Source organism: Gavialis gangeticus, unplaced genomic scaffold (assembly GCF_001723915.1).
Source record: "Gavialis gangeticus isolate Ggan-Ray unplaced genomic scaffold, GavGan_comp1, whole genome shotgun sequence".
In the NCBI taxonomy this organism is placed as follows: Eukaryota; Metazoa; Chordata; order Crocodylia; family Gavialidae; genus Gavialis; species Gavialis gangeticus.
The window spans coordinates 72,544,199-72,559,677 of NW_017729022.1; the positions used below are offsets into that span (position 1 = coordinate 72,544,199).

Genomic DNA, 15,479 nt, shown 5'->3' on the forward strand with positions numbered 1-15,479 from the left:
TCGATGATCTATTGAGGTCCATTCCGACCCTAACATCTATGAATCTATGAAACACAGCCAACAGTTGCAGAGATGATGGGTCAAGTAGCCCTTTGTGACAATTAAGGACAGTGCAAGTGGTGGTGACAATGAACCAACTGACTGGGGGGCAGTGTCAGCACAGCCCTCCCTCACCGATATCCAACAGGACCCCCAATTCTGTTGTACGCCCTGCTCCCCTCTAGCCACGTCCTCAAATACTCTGACCTGTCTAGCCAGGTGGAACAGGCTAGACTCCATCACCTTCTTTGGGCCAGAGCTGTCTCGCAGGCTGGATGACTGACACTCCTGAATTAGAAAGGCATCCCACCTTGATTTGAAACTTTTGTGATGGAAATTGTTCCAAACATTAATTAAACTTCACTTTTAAAAACGTGTGCCTTATTTCCACTTCCAGGTTGTCTGGCTTTGACCTTCGTCCTCCAGATCTTGTTACAACTTTGCTAAATTTAAGAGATGTCTGCTTGCAGATATCTCCTGCCTAATGACCACAATCAAGTCTCCTCTTAGCCTGATTTTGGATAAAACAGACCAAGCTTCTTAAGCCCTTTCTCCAACGCAGTTCTCCAAGACATCGGAGCGTTCTGACAATTCTTTCCTGAACTCTTCTTCTATTTCCAACCCCTTTAAAATGTGGAGACAGCAAAACTGGCCAGAGTGTGCCAGTAACCATTACACTGACACTATACAGAAAGACGATGCCACCTTTCTGCTACAACTTAAAACTCCTCTGCTTAGGCATCCAAGGAGTAGTGCATGAGTGTGTTCATTGCAGCACTACAGTGGGGCCTGGTGTTCACAAGTTATCTGAGCCCTTGAGCCCTGTCACTACTCCTCAGGATCCAGCTTCCTCCACGGGTGGATCTAGAATTTGGAACGGGGCGAGCTGTGTATTCACAGATAAAGCAATGCATATTTTCCGCCAATTAAACTATAAGCTTTACTAATATGCTAGGGACCCAGGGCTGCAGTATTCAGTTTAAGATCAAAGTGACAACAAATATAACTTCCGCTGCCAAAAGGTCCTAGCAGAGGTGATATCTTTTGTTAGACCAACTAGATATTTGCACCAAAAAATGTTTTAACAATCTTTATTTGCAATCTTTCAACACATTTGGGGTGAAGCAGGAATCAAAGGGAGTTGTAATGCACCCCCTGGATCTGCCTCTGCCCCCCTCCCCTCAGCCCTGCTGGCTTCACTGATGTACCTGCTGGGGGAGAGGGGGGGAAATAAGAGGCAAGGGTGTGTTAGGACGGCATCTTTTATTGAAACAACCAAATACCGCAGATCAAGTCAGACAAACAAGCCCTGCCCTTAATCTCAGCTCCTTTAAGAGGTGGAGACGCCAGAACTGGACGCAGGTGCCCTTTAAGCACGCCTGCTGGGGGCGGGGCGGGGCGCCTCGGCGGAACTACCACTCCCATGATGCATTCCCCTAGCGGCTCTCCCGCGCATGCGCAGAGTGGGGCCGACCCTGTGGAATCGGTTTTGTTTCCGGCGGGCGGAGGTCAAAGGCTGGGAGCCGCTTCCGGCTTCTGCCCCGGGGGATGGACGAGGACGGGCTACCCCTGGTGGGCTCCGGTATCGACCTCACCAAGGTGCGGGCTCGAAACGCAAGTTTTTGTGGACTGAAGCCCGCTTCATCAGATGCTGCAGCGGGAGGTGCTCTCCTGCTCGAAGCTGAGCGGGTTTCCCCATGTAGACGTTCGGGTGCAGACCATTTCAGGTGGCTGCGCCTGGGGTCCTCTGTGGGCAGGGCCTTCGTAGTCCGAAGGCAGGCAGGAGGCGGGGTAGATCAGACCTTGTAGGCTATGGGAAGCTCGTGCTGTAGCTGTCTGTCTGCTGTGCGTAGCCTGTGAGGTGCCAGCGGAGTCTGCCTTCTGCTTGGGTACGGCATCTCTCCTGCCAGAAAGACTAACCAAAGTGGGTGGACAGATGTGGAGATATCTATATGTATATCTCAAACTTTTGTGGACTGAAGCTTACTTCATCAAAGCTGTGATGAGAGGTGCTCAAAGCTGAGCTTGTTTCCCAGTGTAGATATTCACAGGAGTTCAGGGCTGGAAGGGACCTGGTGAGATCAGCAGGTGCAGCCCCCCTGCCCTGGGCAGTCCATTTCACTTGCTGCGCCTGGTGCTGTCTGTGAGCAGGGGAGTGTTGGCCTGCAGTCCAGGAGAAGGCAGGGTAGATCAGGCACCTTACAGACTAGCCAAAGTAGGTAAATCGAGATCGCAGAAGTTAATAGCTTGTGCTGTTAAGAGGAGGATATTAACTGATTTGTTGATCTTGGAGCTCAAACTGTAGGGGCCAAACGAGGTGGTAGTTAAACTCTCTTCAAAGAATCACTTTCGTGAAACATGCTTTCTCTTTCCCAAATGCTTTTATCCTTTTCTTTGCTACCTCCGAACAGTTTTGGCACAAAAAGAGCTGTCAGTGGTAAGTCCTCTGCTGCAAAAGCAGAATGCAGCAGAATACTTCATCTATTAATACTATCCATGTAAAATTTTACTGTTTCACACAGTAGTATTTCTCAAGCCGGTGTAGCTTTTATTTAATTTTGGAGTTCCTTACGAACTGCAAAACAGAATGCCGAACAGTTCAGTTTGATCATGGGATCCAGTAATCTCCCAAGTGTTTCTGGGAGGTGTTAAACCCAAGATGAACTTAAATATTTTCTGTCCAGTTTTTTTATGACATTGCTTGGGTTGGGGGTAACACAACACTAAACAGAACTACAAAATGGGATGAGTAAACTGAACAGGTGATTCCTGTATTTGTCTTACACTTTTCAACTTGTTAAATCTAGACTGCTTATGCAACCACCGCTATTTTTACAATAGTCTTAGATGAGATTGGGATGTAATCATAGTATTTTGATTGGGCTGCATGTTCATATTCTCTCATTTTTACCCAAAGGTAGAGACTTTACATATTGTTTATATTTCAGTAGTTTTTGCAGGTCTAAATCCAAGCCTTATTGTACCGGATGCTGTACATCTAAGAAAAACAGAAATTCAGTGCCTCAGAAACTTCCCATTTTGGGCCTAAGTAAACATTTGCATGAATAATTAGTCCTTCTCAAAATACGTAGAACCAAATAGTTCACAAGGTTATGTTTCTTAGCCCCCTGCGAAGTTGGGAATTTGAAAACCAGCCAGGGATTATATACAGCTGCTGCAAACAGCAGCGTGGGACTGCTGCAGTACTCCAGCTGTGGGCCATGTCTTTTATTTGAAGGGGTGCTGCTTCTCTAGTCACCTACTTGGGACTGTTGATGAGCTCTAGCTGTGTGGAGAAGTGGCATCCTTTAAAATAAAAGCTGCAGCAAACAGCTGCACATGTCCTTCATTTAACCTTCTGACAGTTAAGTTGCTATCTGATGAAATGATGAGCTCTTGCTCACACAAGCTTATACAGTATAAACTCATAAATCTGGCATGCTTGGGGCCGAGCACTTGCTGGAAATTTGAAAATGCTAGATTTTTTTAAACCGGCATGATGGCTGGTCGTGGAGCTGGGGGGAGGTTAGCGGCAGCTGGTCTCGGAGCAGTGGCCGCACGTGGAGCAGTGGCACAGTGTGGTGAATGGCAGCGGCAGCCACCATCTGCAAACTTCCCCCTCCATGTCCAGGAGGGCAGGGGGGGGCAGTGCCAGATTTTTGATCATTCTGGATTTTTGGTATCCAGATTTATGAGCTTATACTGTACTCCTATAATGCAGTTAGTTTATAACACTGATTTTCAACCAGGTACCACAGCACCCTGGGGTACCTTGAGTTTCTCTCGAGGGTGCTGTGAGGCGCCACACAGCACTACTAGGTGTGCAAGCATGCTTCACAGTATAAACAGAGATTTCAAACAGGAATCCATAGTATTAAAACAGTTCTGCCCTGCTGTGGTTTTTCGGAGTTCTTTGCAACAGTAGAATTGATCTATTATTTTTCTGTATTGAAAAAATGAGTGAAAAATAAGAGATGGCACTTTCTGAAGGTGCCTTGTGTCTAACTAACAAAGTGCATCTCTACCCTGCCTTCTGCCTGAGTTCACACTAACATGGCTCACAACTGCTTTGTGTTCCCAATTGTAACTAGATACTAGTTTATGTAAATGTACTTAATTTCCCCAGTACTGAGACCCAAAGGGAGAGACCCTGATCCACTTCCTTTTACAGTTAGATTTTTATTTTAGTGTGTTTTATGATGACTTTCAGAAAGCATTGCTCTTAGGTTAAAACATTCTCTTTTGTGGTGAAAACCTCTTTGTTTTTTCAGGTGGTATTCCCATGTCTCTACGCTCACACTTAGAAGATTAAAATATTGATTGATTTTTCATGTTCCTATATTCATGGTATAGTTAAGACAAACGATTAAAATATTTTCTTAGCCTATTTCATATAAACTTCAAAATGGGGTCTTGAATACAAGGGTAAGAATTGGAAATGCATGTTTTCTGTGTGTAAATTTTGGGGTTTTTTTGTTTTGTGTAACATAGGTTCCAGCTATTCAGCAGAAAAGAACTGTGGCATTTCTAAACCAGTTTGTGGTTCACACAGTACAGTTTCTTAACCGGTTTTCTACTGTTTGTGAAGAGGTATGTTCATATTGCATCATTTTGTATTGGGTGAACAAATATTACCTATAGAACTGAATCCATTGATGTGTCTCAGTACCAGATAACTATGTGAAGTAGAACAGAAAGACTAGATCCACAACCTGTTCAAGGTTTAATTTGAGTAAGTTAATAATGAAAATGCTTTCACCTATGTGAACTCTAATTTTACCAAGACAATAGCAATTTCCTCTTTGGACATGCAAGGATTTGTTGAGGTATGGAGCTTTTCTGATCAATTCCACGTGCAGAGATTCTTATTCCCCATTTCAGTGGAGTTCAAGTGTTCCTCATTTCAGTTTGGCTTAACCTGCTCTGAATAACAGTATCTCTCCCAGCTGGGACTAAGGATGCTATGCCAAACCTTCCAGGCAAGTTAGCCTCCACCTCAGCTTTGAAAGTAGGCTAAGCTAAACTGAATGTAAATTACTTTGATATTAAAAAACAACCCCAAAATTTGGCAGGTGACTAGCACATCACATGAGCCAGTTGTTTTAAGAAGTTTTAAACAAAAAAATTAAACTGAAGACTGCCAGTACTGACAGATTTTTATAGTAAATGTAGCATCCATGTAAATGTTCCAGATTGACAGCCCTAGAAACCAGAGTTTTCTAATTAGTCACAGAACTGCATTGTACAAGCTCTTTCCCTTCTGAAAGGGCCTTGTCAAAAGATGAGAGCTTAATTCAGCTTCCATATGCCTTGTAGATTCATCATTTTGCTGAAAGGTTCTGTTATTTGTGGCCCTGAACTTGATCCTTAGTGTTTAAGAAAATTCAGAGCAAATTTTCATGTTTAAAATGTCTATTTAATATGCATTACAAAGCACCTATATATGAAGCTGGGGGGAGAGGGGGGAGGTTCCCAGTACAATAAAGTTGTGAAGTCTGAGTGACCCACAGATATTAAACTGTAAATAAGCATTTTGTGAAAGATAAATTCATATTTACGTAAACCTAAATTCATAGTTGCGTAAGAGACTAAATACTTGTTTTATAACCTCCAAGAGTGATTTTTTTTTTTTTCATTAAATACAGAATCTGTTTTAGTTGCCAAGGTCACAGCTTAAATTGACATAAGCCAGGAAACTCAATGTTAAGGTCAACACTGGCCTTAACTTTGAAATTTCTAGCTTTTGTTAAATTAAGACCAACTTATAACTCTGTATAATTTATCTGGGTATGTACCACTTATTTAAGGGGCCTATGGTTTCCTTTTAAAAAGGAGATTAACTCATTTGGAAAGGACAAAACCATCTGTAAATAAGTCGCTATGTTGTCAGGAAGACGAACCATGTCCCTCCTTATTTTTCTAAAGCATTGGCACAACTGCCATTTTCTCTGGGTGTTAAAACTTCTGCTCAAGAGCCAGATAGAATCTAGCTAACCTGCCAGAAAGCTGTCAGAATGCTACGTAACTGCCAACCAGCATGCTAGCCAATTTTGCTTGGATGCTCTGGCTGAATATGGTAATGATTAGTTAAAGAAGTAACAGTTTTTATGGATTAATTTTTAAAAATAAGTTGCATTTAGAAAGAACTTTGCATGAAATTTGATTGAGGGGCAGTTGGAGCATTTGATGCTTTCAGTTTGTTTTGGCTGTAAAGGGTTTTGACCATAAATGACTTCCATTCACCTCCCTGTATTTGTTATCAGATTATTCTTTTCTGCAGCCTCTCCTGGCAAGTACAGTTATATATATACATTTCACAACCTTTTCTCTTTGGTTTTGAAAGAGAGCTTTTTGAAGCAAGTAACATTTACATTTGAGGGTACAGTAGGTCCAACTTTATCACCACAAAACTATGAATAAGCTTATTTACGATAGCTTTCTCATTTACTATGAAACTTTTTATGGCCCCGTATCCCCTCTGCGGTCTGTTGGCAGGGTTACCATTAATTAGAAAAGCATTGTGTGCAAGAACATTATTTTCAAATATTAACTATTGCTATAAACGTCACTAGCCAACAATATTTATAATTGTGTAATTACCCCACTTAAGTTATTTTGTAACAAGAGATTCCATGTCACTTAGCTTGTTAATACAATATAAGACCATAGAACAGTTTCCTCATGTTCTAACTCTCTCCTAGAAACTGTCAGCGCTCTCCCTCCGTATTCAACAGATTGAAACAACGCTTAATATTTTGGATGCAAAGGTTTGTCTATACATACAAACTTTTTGTCTTTTGGTTAGACTTTTAGAGCATTGTACGTTAACATCTCCCTTGTAAATAGTAGTTTATTGTACTAGGCTACAAATATCAGAATCTTACTGTAATGGAATTAATCAAACATAGTAAAAGCTTTCAGAGTGACAGTTTCACTGTCACTCTGAAAACTAAATCAAGCTAAATCAAAAGCTTGTGGCAAACTTGCTTGTACGTGATCTGCCACAACAGATTTATCTTATAAGAAAAAAGGACAAGACAGCATATAGTGGAAATCATATCTTTATCATTTTGATTGCTCCTGGGCGCAGCATTTTACATGTGTGCCTGGGACCACAGCATGTTGAGCTCCAGCAGGCAAGGAACCCAAAGGGTTAGCCTGCCCACCTGGGGCTGCTTCAGCCTGACTCAACATGCTGTGGAGAGGTTGGTTGGGGCACAAGGGTGCTCCAGTGCCAGGCTAACTTGCAGGCAGCCCCTCAGTGTAGCACCCTCATGCCCCAGCCAGCCCCAGTCACCATCTACACATGCTTTGTGGCGGAGTAAATAACTCTGCCATAGGATAGTAACCATGTTGGGCACTACTAACCTATGGTGCAGTTAATGGCTCCGCGCATGTGGATAGGAGACACTTTTCTGTGCAGCTAATTAAGCAACTCCGCAGTAAGCAATTTATGTAGATACCCCCCATGAAGCAGGAACAAGTGTATTATTTAGAACTGTTCATTCAGACTTCTGAGAGAGAGTGTAAATACATGGAGAAGGTTCCCATGTTTACACTTTACCTTTTTCAGAAGTTTTTTGAATAGGTGCTAATCTTGAAAACTTGGCCTCTACAGGCTGAATTTGAAGTTGTCCTGAATAAATGTCCAGTGCTTTCAATAGCTATAAAATGTGATCCTTAAGATTGTAGAGAAGATTTCAAAGATGCAGAGTAGCTCTATCTGATTTCGTGCAACTGCTGGTTTGTGTAGCCACTCTTGGTGCATATTATAGGTTGTTCTGCTTACTGGTTCTTCCTCCATAAAGGGAGCAGCACAGCAGATGCCACATTCTCTGCGGCTTACCAGTTTAACTAAAGAAGCCAAAACTTGTGGCAGAGGTAATATCTTTTATTAGATGAATTAGATATTTCCAAATATATATTTATTTGCAAGCTTTTGGGCACAGGCACCCTTCATCAGGCATAAGATATTGCAAAAATTGTAAAAGTTCTCCTACGTAAAAATGAAAATTCATATTTCACTGGAGAGCTGAAGATATGGTAAAGTGTCCTGTTTGAAACAGTTCATTTTGTGCAGATTAGGATCAGAGAAAAGTTGGAAAAGTCTTTTTACCTCAAAGTTGTCTGGTGGTAAGCAGGATGTAGAATCATATTTTCTTTAGGTTATGATGTTTCATATTTCACAGAAGAGTGGAAAGATGGAATGCTCTTCTGGGCAAAAACCTCTCTTGTAGAGGTATCTCTGTGCTCTGTTAGAATGCAAATTGGTTCGCACTAAAGTCTTCCTGCATTAATAGTATCCCTGGTGGTAGTGTAAAAATCTCACACCTGTGGTATCTAGACGTGTTCAAATCAGTAGGTCCTGACAATCTCCACCCCAGAGTGCTAAGGGAATTAGCAGAGGTCATTGCGGGACCCCTGGCACAGCTTTACGAGCACTCATGGTGCTCTGGCGAGGTGCCAGAGGACTGGAAAAGGGCCAGTGTGGTCCCCATTTTCAAAAAAGGGAGGAAGGAGGACCCAGGAAACTACAGGCCCATTAGTCTTACCTCGGTCCTGGGGAAGCTCTTTGAGAAAATTATCCAGGAGCACATCTGCAAGGGACCAGCAGGGGAAATCATGCTTAGGGGCAACCAACATGGGTTCATTAGAGGCGGGTCCTGTCAGACCAACCTGGTGGCCTTCTACGACCAGGTCACAAAATCTTTGGACACAGGTGTTGCGGTGGATGTAGTCTTTCTGGACTCTAGGGAGGCCTTCAACCTGGTCTCTCACCCCATTCTCATTGAAAAATTAGGCAACTCTGGCGTTGATGCCTACACAGTCAGATGGGTCGCAAACTGGCTGGAGGGTCGCACCCAGAGAGTGGTGGTGGACGGGTCTTTTTTGTTCTGGAGGGATGCGGGCAGTGGGGTCCCCCAGGGCTCAGTCCTCAGGCCTGCACTGTTCAATATCTTCATCAGCGACTTGGACGAGGGTGTGAAAAGCACCTTGTTCGAATTCGTGGATGACACTAAGATGTGGGGACAAGTGGGCATGCTGGAGGAGAGGGACAGGCTACAACTAGATCTAGACAGGTTACAGGGGTGGGTGGATGAGAACAGGATGGGATTCAATACTGCTGAGTGCAAGGTGATGCACCTGGGGAGGAAGAACCAGCAGCATACCTACAGGCTGGGGAACTCCCTTCTCATCAGTGCAGAGGCAGAAAAGGATCTTGGAGTCATCATTGATGCCAAGATGAAAATGAGCCGACAGTGTGGGGATGCGGTCAGGAAGGCCAACCACACCTTGTCATGAATCCATAGATGCATCATGAGCAGGTCCAAGGAGGTGATCCTCCCCCTCTATGCGACTCTGGTCAGGCCGCAGTTGGAGTACTGTGTTCAGGTCTGGGTGCCGCACTTCAGGAACGATGAGGACAGCATCAAGAGGGTCCAGAGAAGGGCCACTTGCATGATCAGGGGGCAGCAGAGTAGGCCCTTCAAGCAGCAGCTACAGGACCTGAACCTGTTCAGCCTCCACAAGAGAAGGCTGAGAGGGGATCTGGTGGCCGTCTACAAACTGACCAAGGGGGACCGGCAGGCAATGGGAGAGTCCCTGTTCCCCTGAGCACTACTGGGAGTAACAAGGAATAACGGCCATAAGTTGACCAAGAGTAGATTCAGGCTAGATATCGGGAGGCGCTACTTCACAGTCAGGGCAGCTAGGATCTGGAACCAACTTCCAAGGGAAGTGGTGCTCGCTCCTACCCTGGGGGTCTTCAAAAGGAGGCTAAATAATCACCTAGCCGGGGTCGTTTGACGCCAGCATTCTTTCCTGCCCATGGCTGGGGGTCGGACTTGATGATCTGCTCGGGTTCCTTCCCACCCTACCAACTGTGAAACTGTAATGTAGGTAGCACATGAGAGAAACAGAACACCTTCTCTCCCCTGTTTTTCAAATTGAAATCCCAAGCTAATGATGAAGCTATTGTTCTACTTACTTGGAACATAGCTACAAAATAAATTGGTAATTGTAGCTGTGTGCTAGACTGATATAAAGTGTTAGTTTCTAGGTAAGAGCCAATACATGTTATTCCTATATTTAAAATTTCACGCTCACTGTTTATTTGGCAATGTCTTCTGCATTCAGTTATCTTCTATTCCTGGCCTAGAAGATGTCAAATTTGAAGTATCCAGTGCAAATGTAAATAGTGTTACAAATGGTCCAGTTCTACAAGCTACTACAGAACAACAATCAACATCTGTATCTCCTCAATCAGAAGTAAGTATTGAAATAAAACAAATATTTTAGAAAGTATATTTCTTCTGTAGAGCTCCTCTTTGGCTGAACTAGCTGGAGCAAGCAAGTATAATGGAAGAAAGAAACCAAACCAAATTATAAATCTGAAATATTATAAAATTACCTTGGAAAATGAGGAGGAACTTCTACTAAGTAGGTCACGGATGTCAAAGATCTGGCCTTCAAGCCAGATCTGGCCCACAGAGCCCCATCTTCCAGCCCCCAGTGCTGCCCCTGCATCTCATAGTTGAGCCACATGATGCATGCAGTGCGCACTGGATTGGTCCTATGCAAATAGTCTGTAAATGCTGCCTGCAGTGACTGCTTCAGCTGGCTTGGGACTGCTGCCCATGACACCCACTCTAGGTAGTCCAGGGGGGTGCTGCATGTAGTGCCTGACCCAGGACCTGGACTGCTTGCAGTGCCCTTCCTGCCTGATCTACGGTAGGTGTATGCAGTGTGGGTCCTGGACTAACCAGAGCAGATGCTGTATGCAGTATGTATCCTGGACCAGCCCCACACAGGCACTGCATGCCCTGGATTCAGGATGCGGGGGGATCTAACGTTGGTGGACCAGACCCATGCCACATGTCTGGCATGCAGGAATGACGTAGGTAAACAAAGTTGGGAACGATCATGAATAAAACAAAAATGTCAAATCCCATATTCCAGATGATAGCATTATGGAGACTACCTGTACTTTAATCACACTCCCCATCCCACCTCACACTGCTGTGCTGCGTCCCCTCCCATCCCATGGGGCAGATTGGGCCTGCAGACAAACTAGGCACTGCTCATCCAGCCCACGGGACAAAAAGATTGGTCACCACTGGTCTAAACAGATACTTTATTTGTGCTAATAATATATTTACTTGTGTACCACCCATGCATTCCCACCCCACCACTTCCCTTCCCCAAGTAAAATATGCATTTATTTGTAGACAAAAACATTCCAGAATCATGGATTGGGCTGATTGTGACATAAAATAAGTGCTCCTGGAAACTATGTCCACAAAGTGTGGCATCCCAGAGAACAGTCCTGGTAAGATGGCCAGAACTACCTACTGTGGCAGTGCAGCAATAAGACTAGGCCCCAGCCCCTTGTAAAAGCATGAGCAAGACTGTAGGCAAATAGGGGAGTCCGGGGGGGAGGGGCCATGTGGTCCCCCTGAGATTGGCCCTTGCCGGCCAAGGAGTAGGGGCCAATGGCCAATTGCCCCCTCCGCCCCAAGATTCTGGTGGCACCAAGAGAAGCACTTCCAGTTTGGCACTGGTACTCGTGCTAGTGGTTAACCCCCCTCTCCCCGGGTTGGCGATTGGCTGTTGGTGCCCCCCTCCCCCGCCCCCAAAATCAAGAGGCACCAGTTGCCCATGAGCAAGACTTACTTCTTTACTATAAATAGTTCCTTATAGGTTTCTATAAATAATAAAATGTTTTTTTCTACACCATAAGTCTCATCAAGATACTATATACTGCATGTTGCAGCTCATTTGCTTTAGTCACCCCAATTGCTGCTTCAGGCATGAGCTACAGAGCTCTCAGACTTAACAGCTTTTGCTTCCTTGGGCCACAGAAACAGTAGCCATCTAAAAGCAAGCAGACACTGTGTTCTTAATGGCTGCTGTCCCTCCCTGTTTCTATTCCAGCCAAGAAAAATGTTCTTCCTTGCCTACATGCACCTCAGTTTTGGAGGGATGATTTTTTGGGGGGAAGGTATAGGTGGCATGCAAGTAAATATAATATCTGAGATGTTTTAAATGGCTAGTGATTTGTTCTCTACATTTGCTGCCCATAAAAAAACAGCCAACTCTTAGGTATTTTCCTCTTTTAATTTACCATATTTTCTCTTATACACTGTAGAGACACTCACCTTGTTTTAGGAAGGCAGAATGAAAACAAAAAGGTTTTTCCATTCATGACTGAATCCTGAATATTGCTGCTCAGCCAAAAGCTACAGTTTCAACCCTTTCACAGCCACTGCCGAATTGGCAACAGCTTTTGTCTGCTCACCCAAGAGCTACCACCTATTCAGCAGTGGCTGTGAGAGGGTTAAAACCAACTTTGATGCTGAATGTTCCCTCTCTCTGGAAAAGGAGAACAGCCCTTACACTGCCCCTGTGTTTTAATCATGGTTCAAAAATTGGCTTCCTCACTTAAGACGCACACATCCATTTTTGGAGCATTGTCTTTTGTGGAAAACCTGTGTGCAGTATATAAGTAAACATGCATTTGTGTCTATTCCAGTACATGTAGTGATTTATTATTGTCATTGATTATGAAATGCTGTTATTATTTGATTTCGAAAGTGCTTCATTTGAATTAATTACAGTTGTTTTGTTAAAATCCTTTGACGTGAAAAAAATCATCATACATAAACAATTTATGTATGGCATCTTTGGTGCACAGAAATATTAGAAATCTATAATCTTACACTGGTACCAAAATAAGTTATTTACCATGAGGTTTGAAGTCTTACTGTTTGTTTGTTTTTTGAAGTATTTTTAGTCTGTGTCATTGACTTATTGGTTTAATTTTCTGTATGTACAGCAAAACAGTATACATGAGACAGGATTACAGAAAACGGAAGCAGCAGAGGAAAATGTCATCACTGTAGCAAAGGATCCAAGATATGCCAGATATCTCAAAATGGTTCAAGTGGTAAGTCTGTTTTTTCTGTAGCTTCATCTGGAGCTCCATGATAGTTGTCATGATTCACATACAGATCTGTAAGTTTCATGCAATTGTTGTATTTTCTTTGTTTCCTGAGAATTTCTACTTTAGAAAATAAATAGCAAGGAAAACCTTAAGATGTTTGCACCTATTCATCTGGGATATTGTCTGCCCATTTTTTATTCATTTGGAAGAGTGTACAGTCCTTCACAAATCTGACTGATGGTTTTTAGAGTCTCAAAAAAACCTTAGTATAGTGTTCCATCTCTAGAAAGAGGATTTATCATTTTGAAGATTGTCTTCTCTGCATGGTGCTGCAAAATCTCAGGGTTGACCCAGCTACAACAGTATATTATGTGTGTGTGCAACACGTTAGTTGCATACGGTTATACCTTAATTTACCTCTGAACACACTAGCTCATGCACTGAAGACTATATGGATCATAGCAGAGCTGTACAGAAATACTCGGACTTGCTCGGCTGTGCTAGCTCTGACTTGGAAGCAGGCTAGCCACTTTGCCTGCTTGCAGACTTTAAAAAAAAAACAAACCTCTCAGTGTTTTATGTTAAACTTGGCATTCTCGTGCACCAAGCCCTGCACATGTCCAGAAGAGGCAACATATTAGTTGGACCTGGTTCATCCAACATCTGTATAGATCGGGTGCTTCAGTGGGGCTTTTTTGGGGCTTTTATCAAATAGCTGATTGAGTCTGCTTTAGATAAAAGTGCCAGATAGCCCCGCTGAAGCGAATAGTCTATACAGATGCTGCAGAGCCAGATCAAACTAATGCACTGCTGCTTCTGGTAAAGTGACTTGTGTTGTTGGGTTTTTTTAAACCTCTATAAGCAACCTTTAAACCCCAATTATCACTTTAGATAATTAGCCCTCTTGGCTGCATGCCCATGAGCAGGGATGTGCATTTCCCCAGGGACAAACAGCAGTGGCACAGTATGTGCCACTACTACTTGTCCATGGGGAATGCCCATGCATATGTGCTCTGGCATGTGGCATGTTGCCTCTGGAGTAGAGGAGACTGGGGCCAGCAGCTGGGCTGGCTCTAGCAGCCTTACCTGGGAGCCCTTGGGGGCTTCAGTGGCAGCAATCCAGATGCATGGAGAGTTGCCAGCTCCCAAGAGTGTGGCACTGGCTGTCCCATCTCACTGACTCACTTATTTAAAGGGGAGATTAAATGATTTCTAATGAACTGGGCAGCCCAGTGAACTTAGCTGTTCTTTATAATGATAAGCCTGGAAGCAGCATGAAACAATAAAAGTCCAAGTGCCACTTGACCTGAAAGCACTTTACTGACTACCAGGGGTCCTGTGTGTGAACCACAGTTTGAATTAGATACTCAAGAACATAATTAGCTTATTAAACTGAATAATGCTGTGGTGGAAGGAAAATACTGTACCGCACTGTACCGTACCAGCGTGTTCCAAAATTTAAATGCACTCTTCGTTTTTAAAAGACAGAATGAAGAAGAAAAAAACTTACCTTGTAGACTGTATTTTTTTATATCCTCATGCACCTTATCCCCAAAATTGCTCTCCCAACATTGGAGTACATTTATTAAGCAAAGAAACTGATTTTCTGCCGAAGATAGAAGCATCCTATTTAGCTTCCTACTTCACAGTACAGCAGCCATGGTATTTTTGTGCTGGCAGCTGAGTCAGTTGATTTAATGACTGTTGTTCTTTACTCCACACATGTTAATGACCTCTGTTTAAAGGGCTTGATGTTCCACTAATGGAGCTAACTTTTTCTCAAAGCAGTCTTTATGTCTGCCAGCTGTTCCTGGTCCCTCTCCCTCTTCTGTTAATTGCTGCAGATTTTACTTTGTTTTGCCTGTAAGTAGTGGAACCTGCTCTTACTATATGTCTCGCATATAATGTGTATTCCAATTTCCAGCGGCTTACCTTTAGGGCAAAGCGCGGGAGGTGTGTGTCACATGTGAGAAAAGATGATATATTCTTCTTCTCACTGTGAATGGTATGAATGTCACTGATCTACATTAATTTTCTAACAACTTTAATTAAAAGTGCTCATTCCCTTTAACTTATTTGATCGTAAGCTTTTATATGTGTCGCATTTACTGTAACATACGCCTTTTAGCTCAGTTGATGCCCAGACCGAATGAATCTCTAATATGGATCCCAAACTATTGGACGTTAATTTTGGTTGTACATACAACTAGCCATATACACTGGAGCACACTTCTGCTCAGTTAATGGGGAAATACTAGCATTGATAGAGCAAAGAGGTTTGGGGTGACAAAAATGTCAGCACCAAACGCTGGTTTGCTTCTGCTGTATCTCTTTGTAAAAAATATGTGGTTGCAGGCATGTAATTGTGGCTGTATAAACTTTACTCTTGGTTTCTCAGGTAGCTGACTCCAACAATCTCCTTTCAGAGCAAAATGTAATTTTTATAGACAAGGCTTTGTGCATCTAGTGCTACTTTTATTAGGTATAAAGAGGACCT

General features: G+C 43.3%; 1 protein-coding gene across 2 annotated transcripts in view; it reads left to right on the forward strand.

Moving 5' to 3' along the window:
• The first annotated feature begins 1,533 nt into the window (after nt 1-1,533).
• The window catches only part of WASHC3 (WASH complex subunit 3), a 34,905-nt gene continuing 20,959 nt past the window's right edge, over nt 1,534-15,479 (forward strand). Inside the window, exons 1-5 of one of the 2 annotated variants that reach the window (XM_019515369.1) lie at nt 1,534-1,638; nt 4,531-4,629; nt 6,741-6,806; nt 10,177-10,308; nt 12,875-12,985. In XM_019515369.1, the coding sequence (XP_019370914.1) occupies nt 1,588-1,638; nt 4,531-4,629; nt 6,741-6,806; nt 10,177-10,308; nt 12,875-12,985 (459 nt within the window). In that variant the 5' untranslated portion in view covers nt 1,534-1,587. The remainder of the gene's footprint in view (nt 1,639-4,530; nt 4,630-6,740; nt 6,807-10,176; nt 10,309-12,874; nt 12,986-15,479) is intronic. The other variant, XM_019515370.1, reaches the window with a different exon arrangement.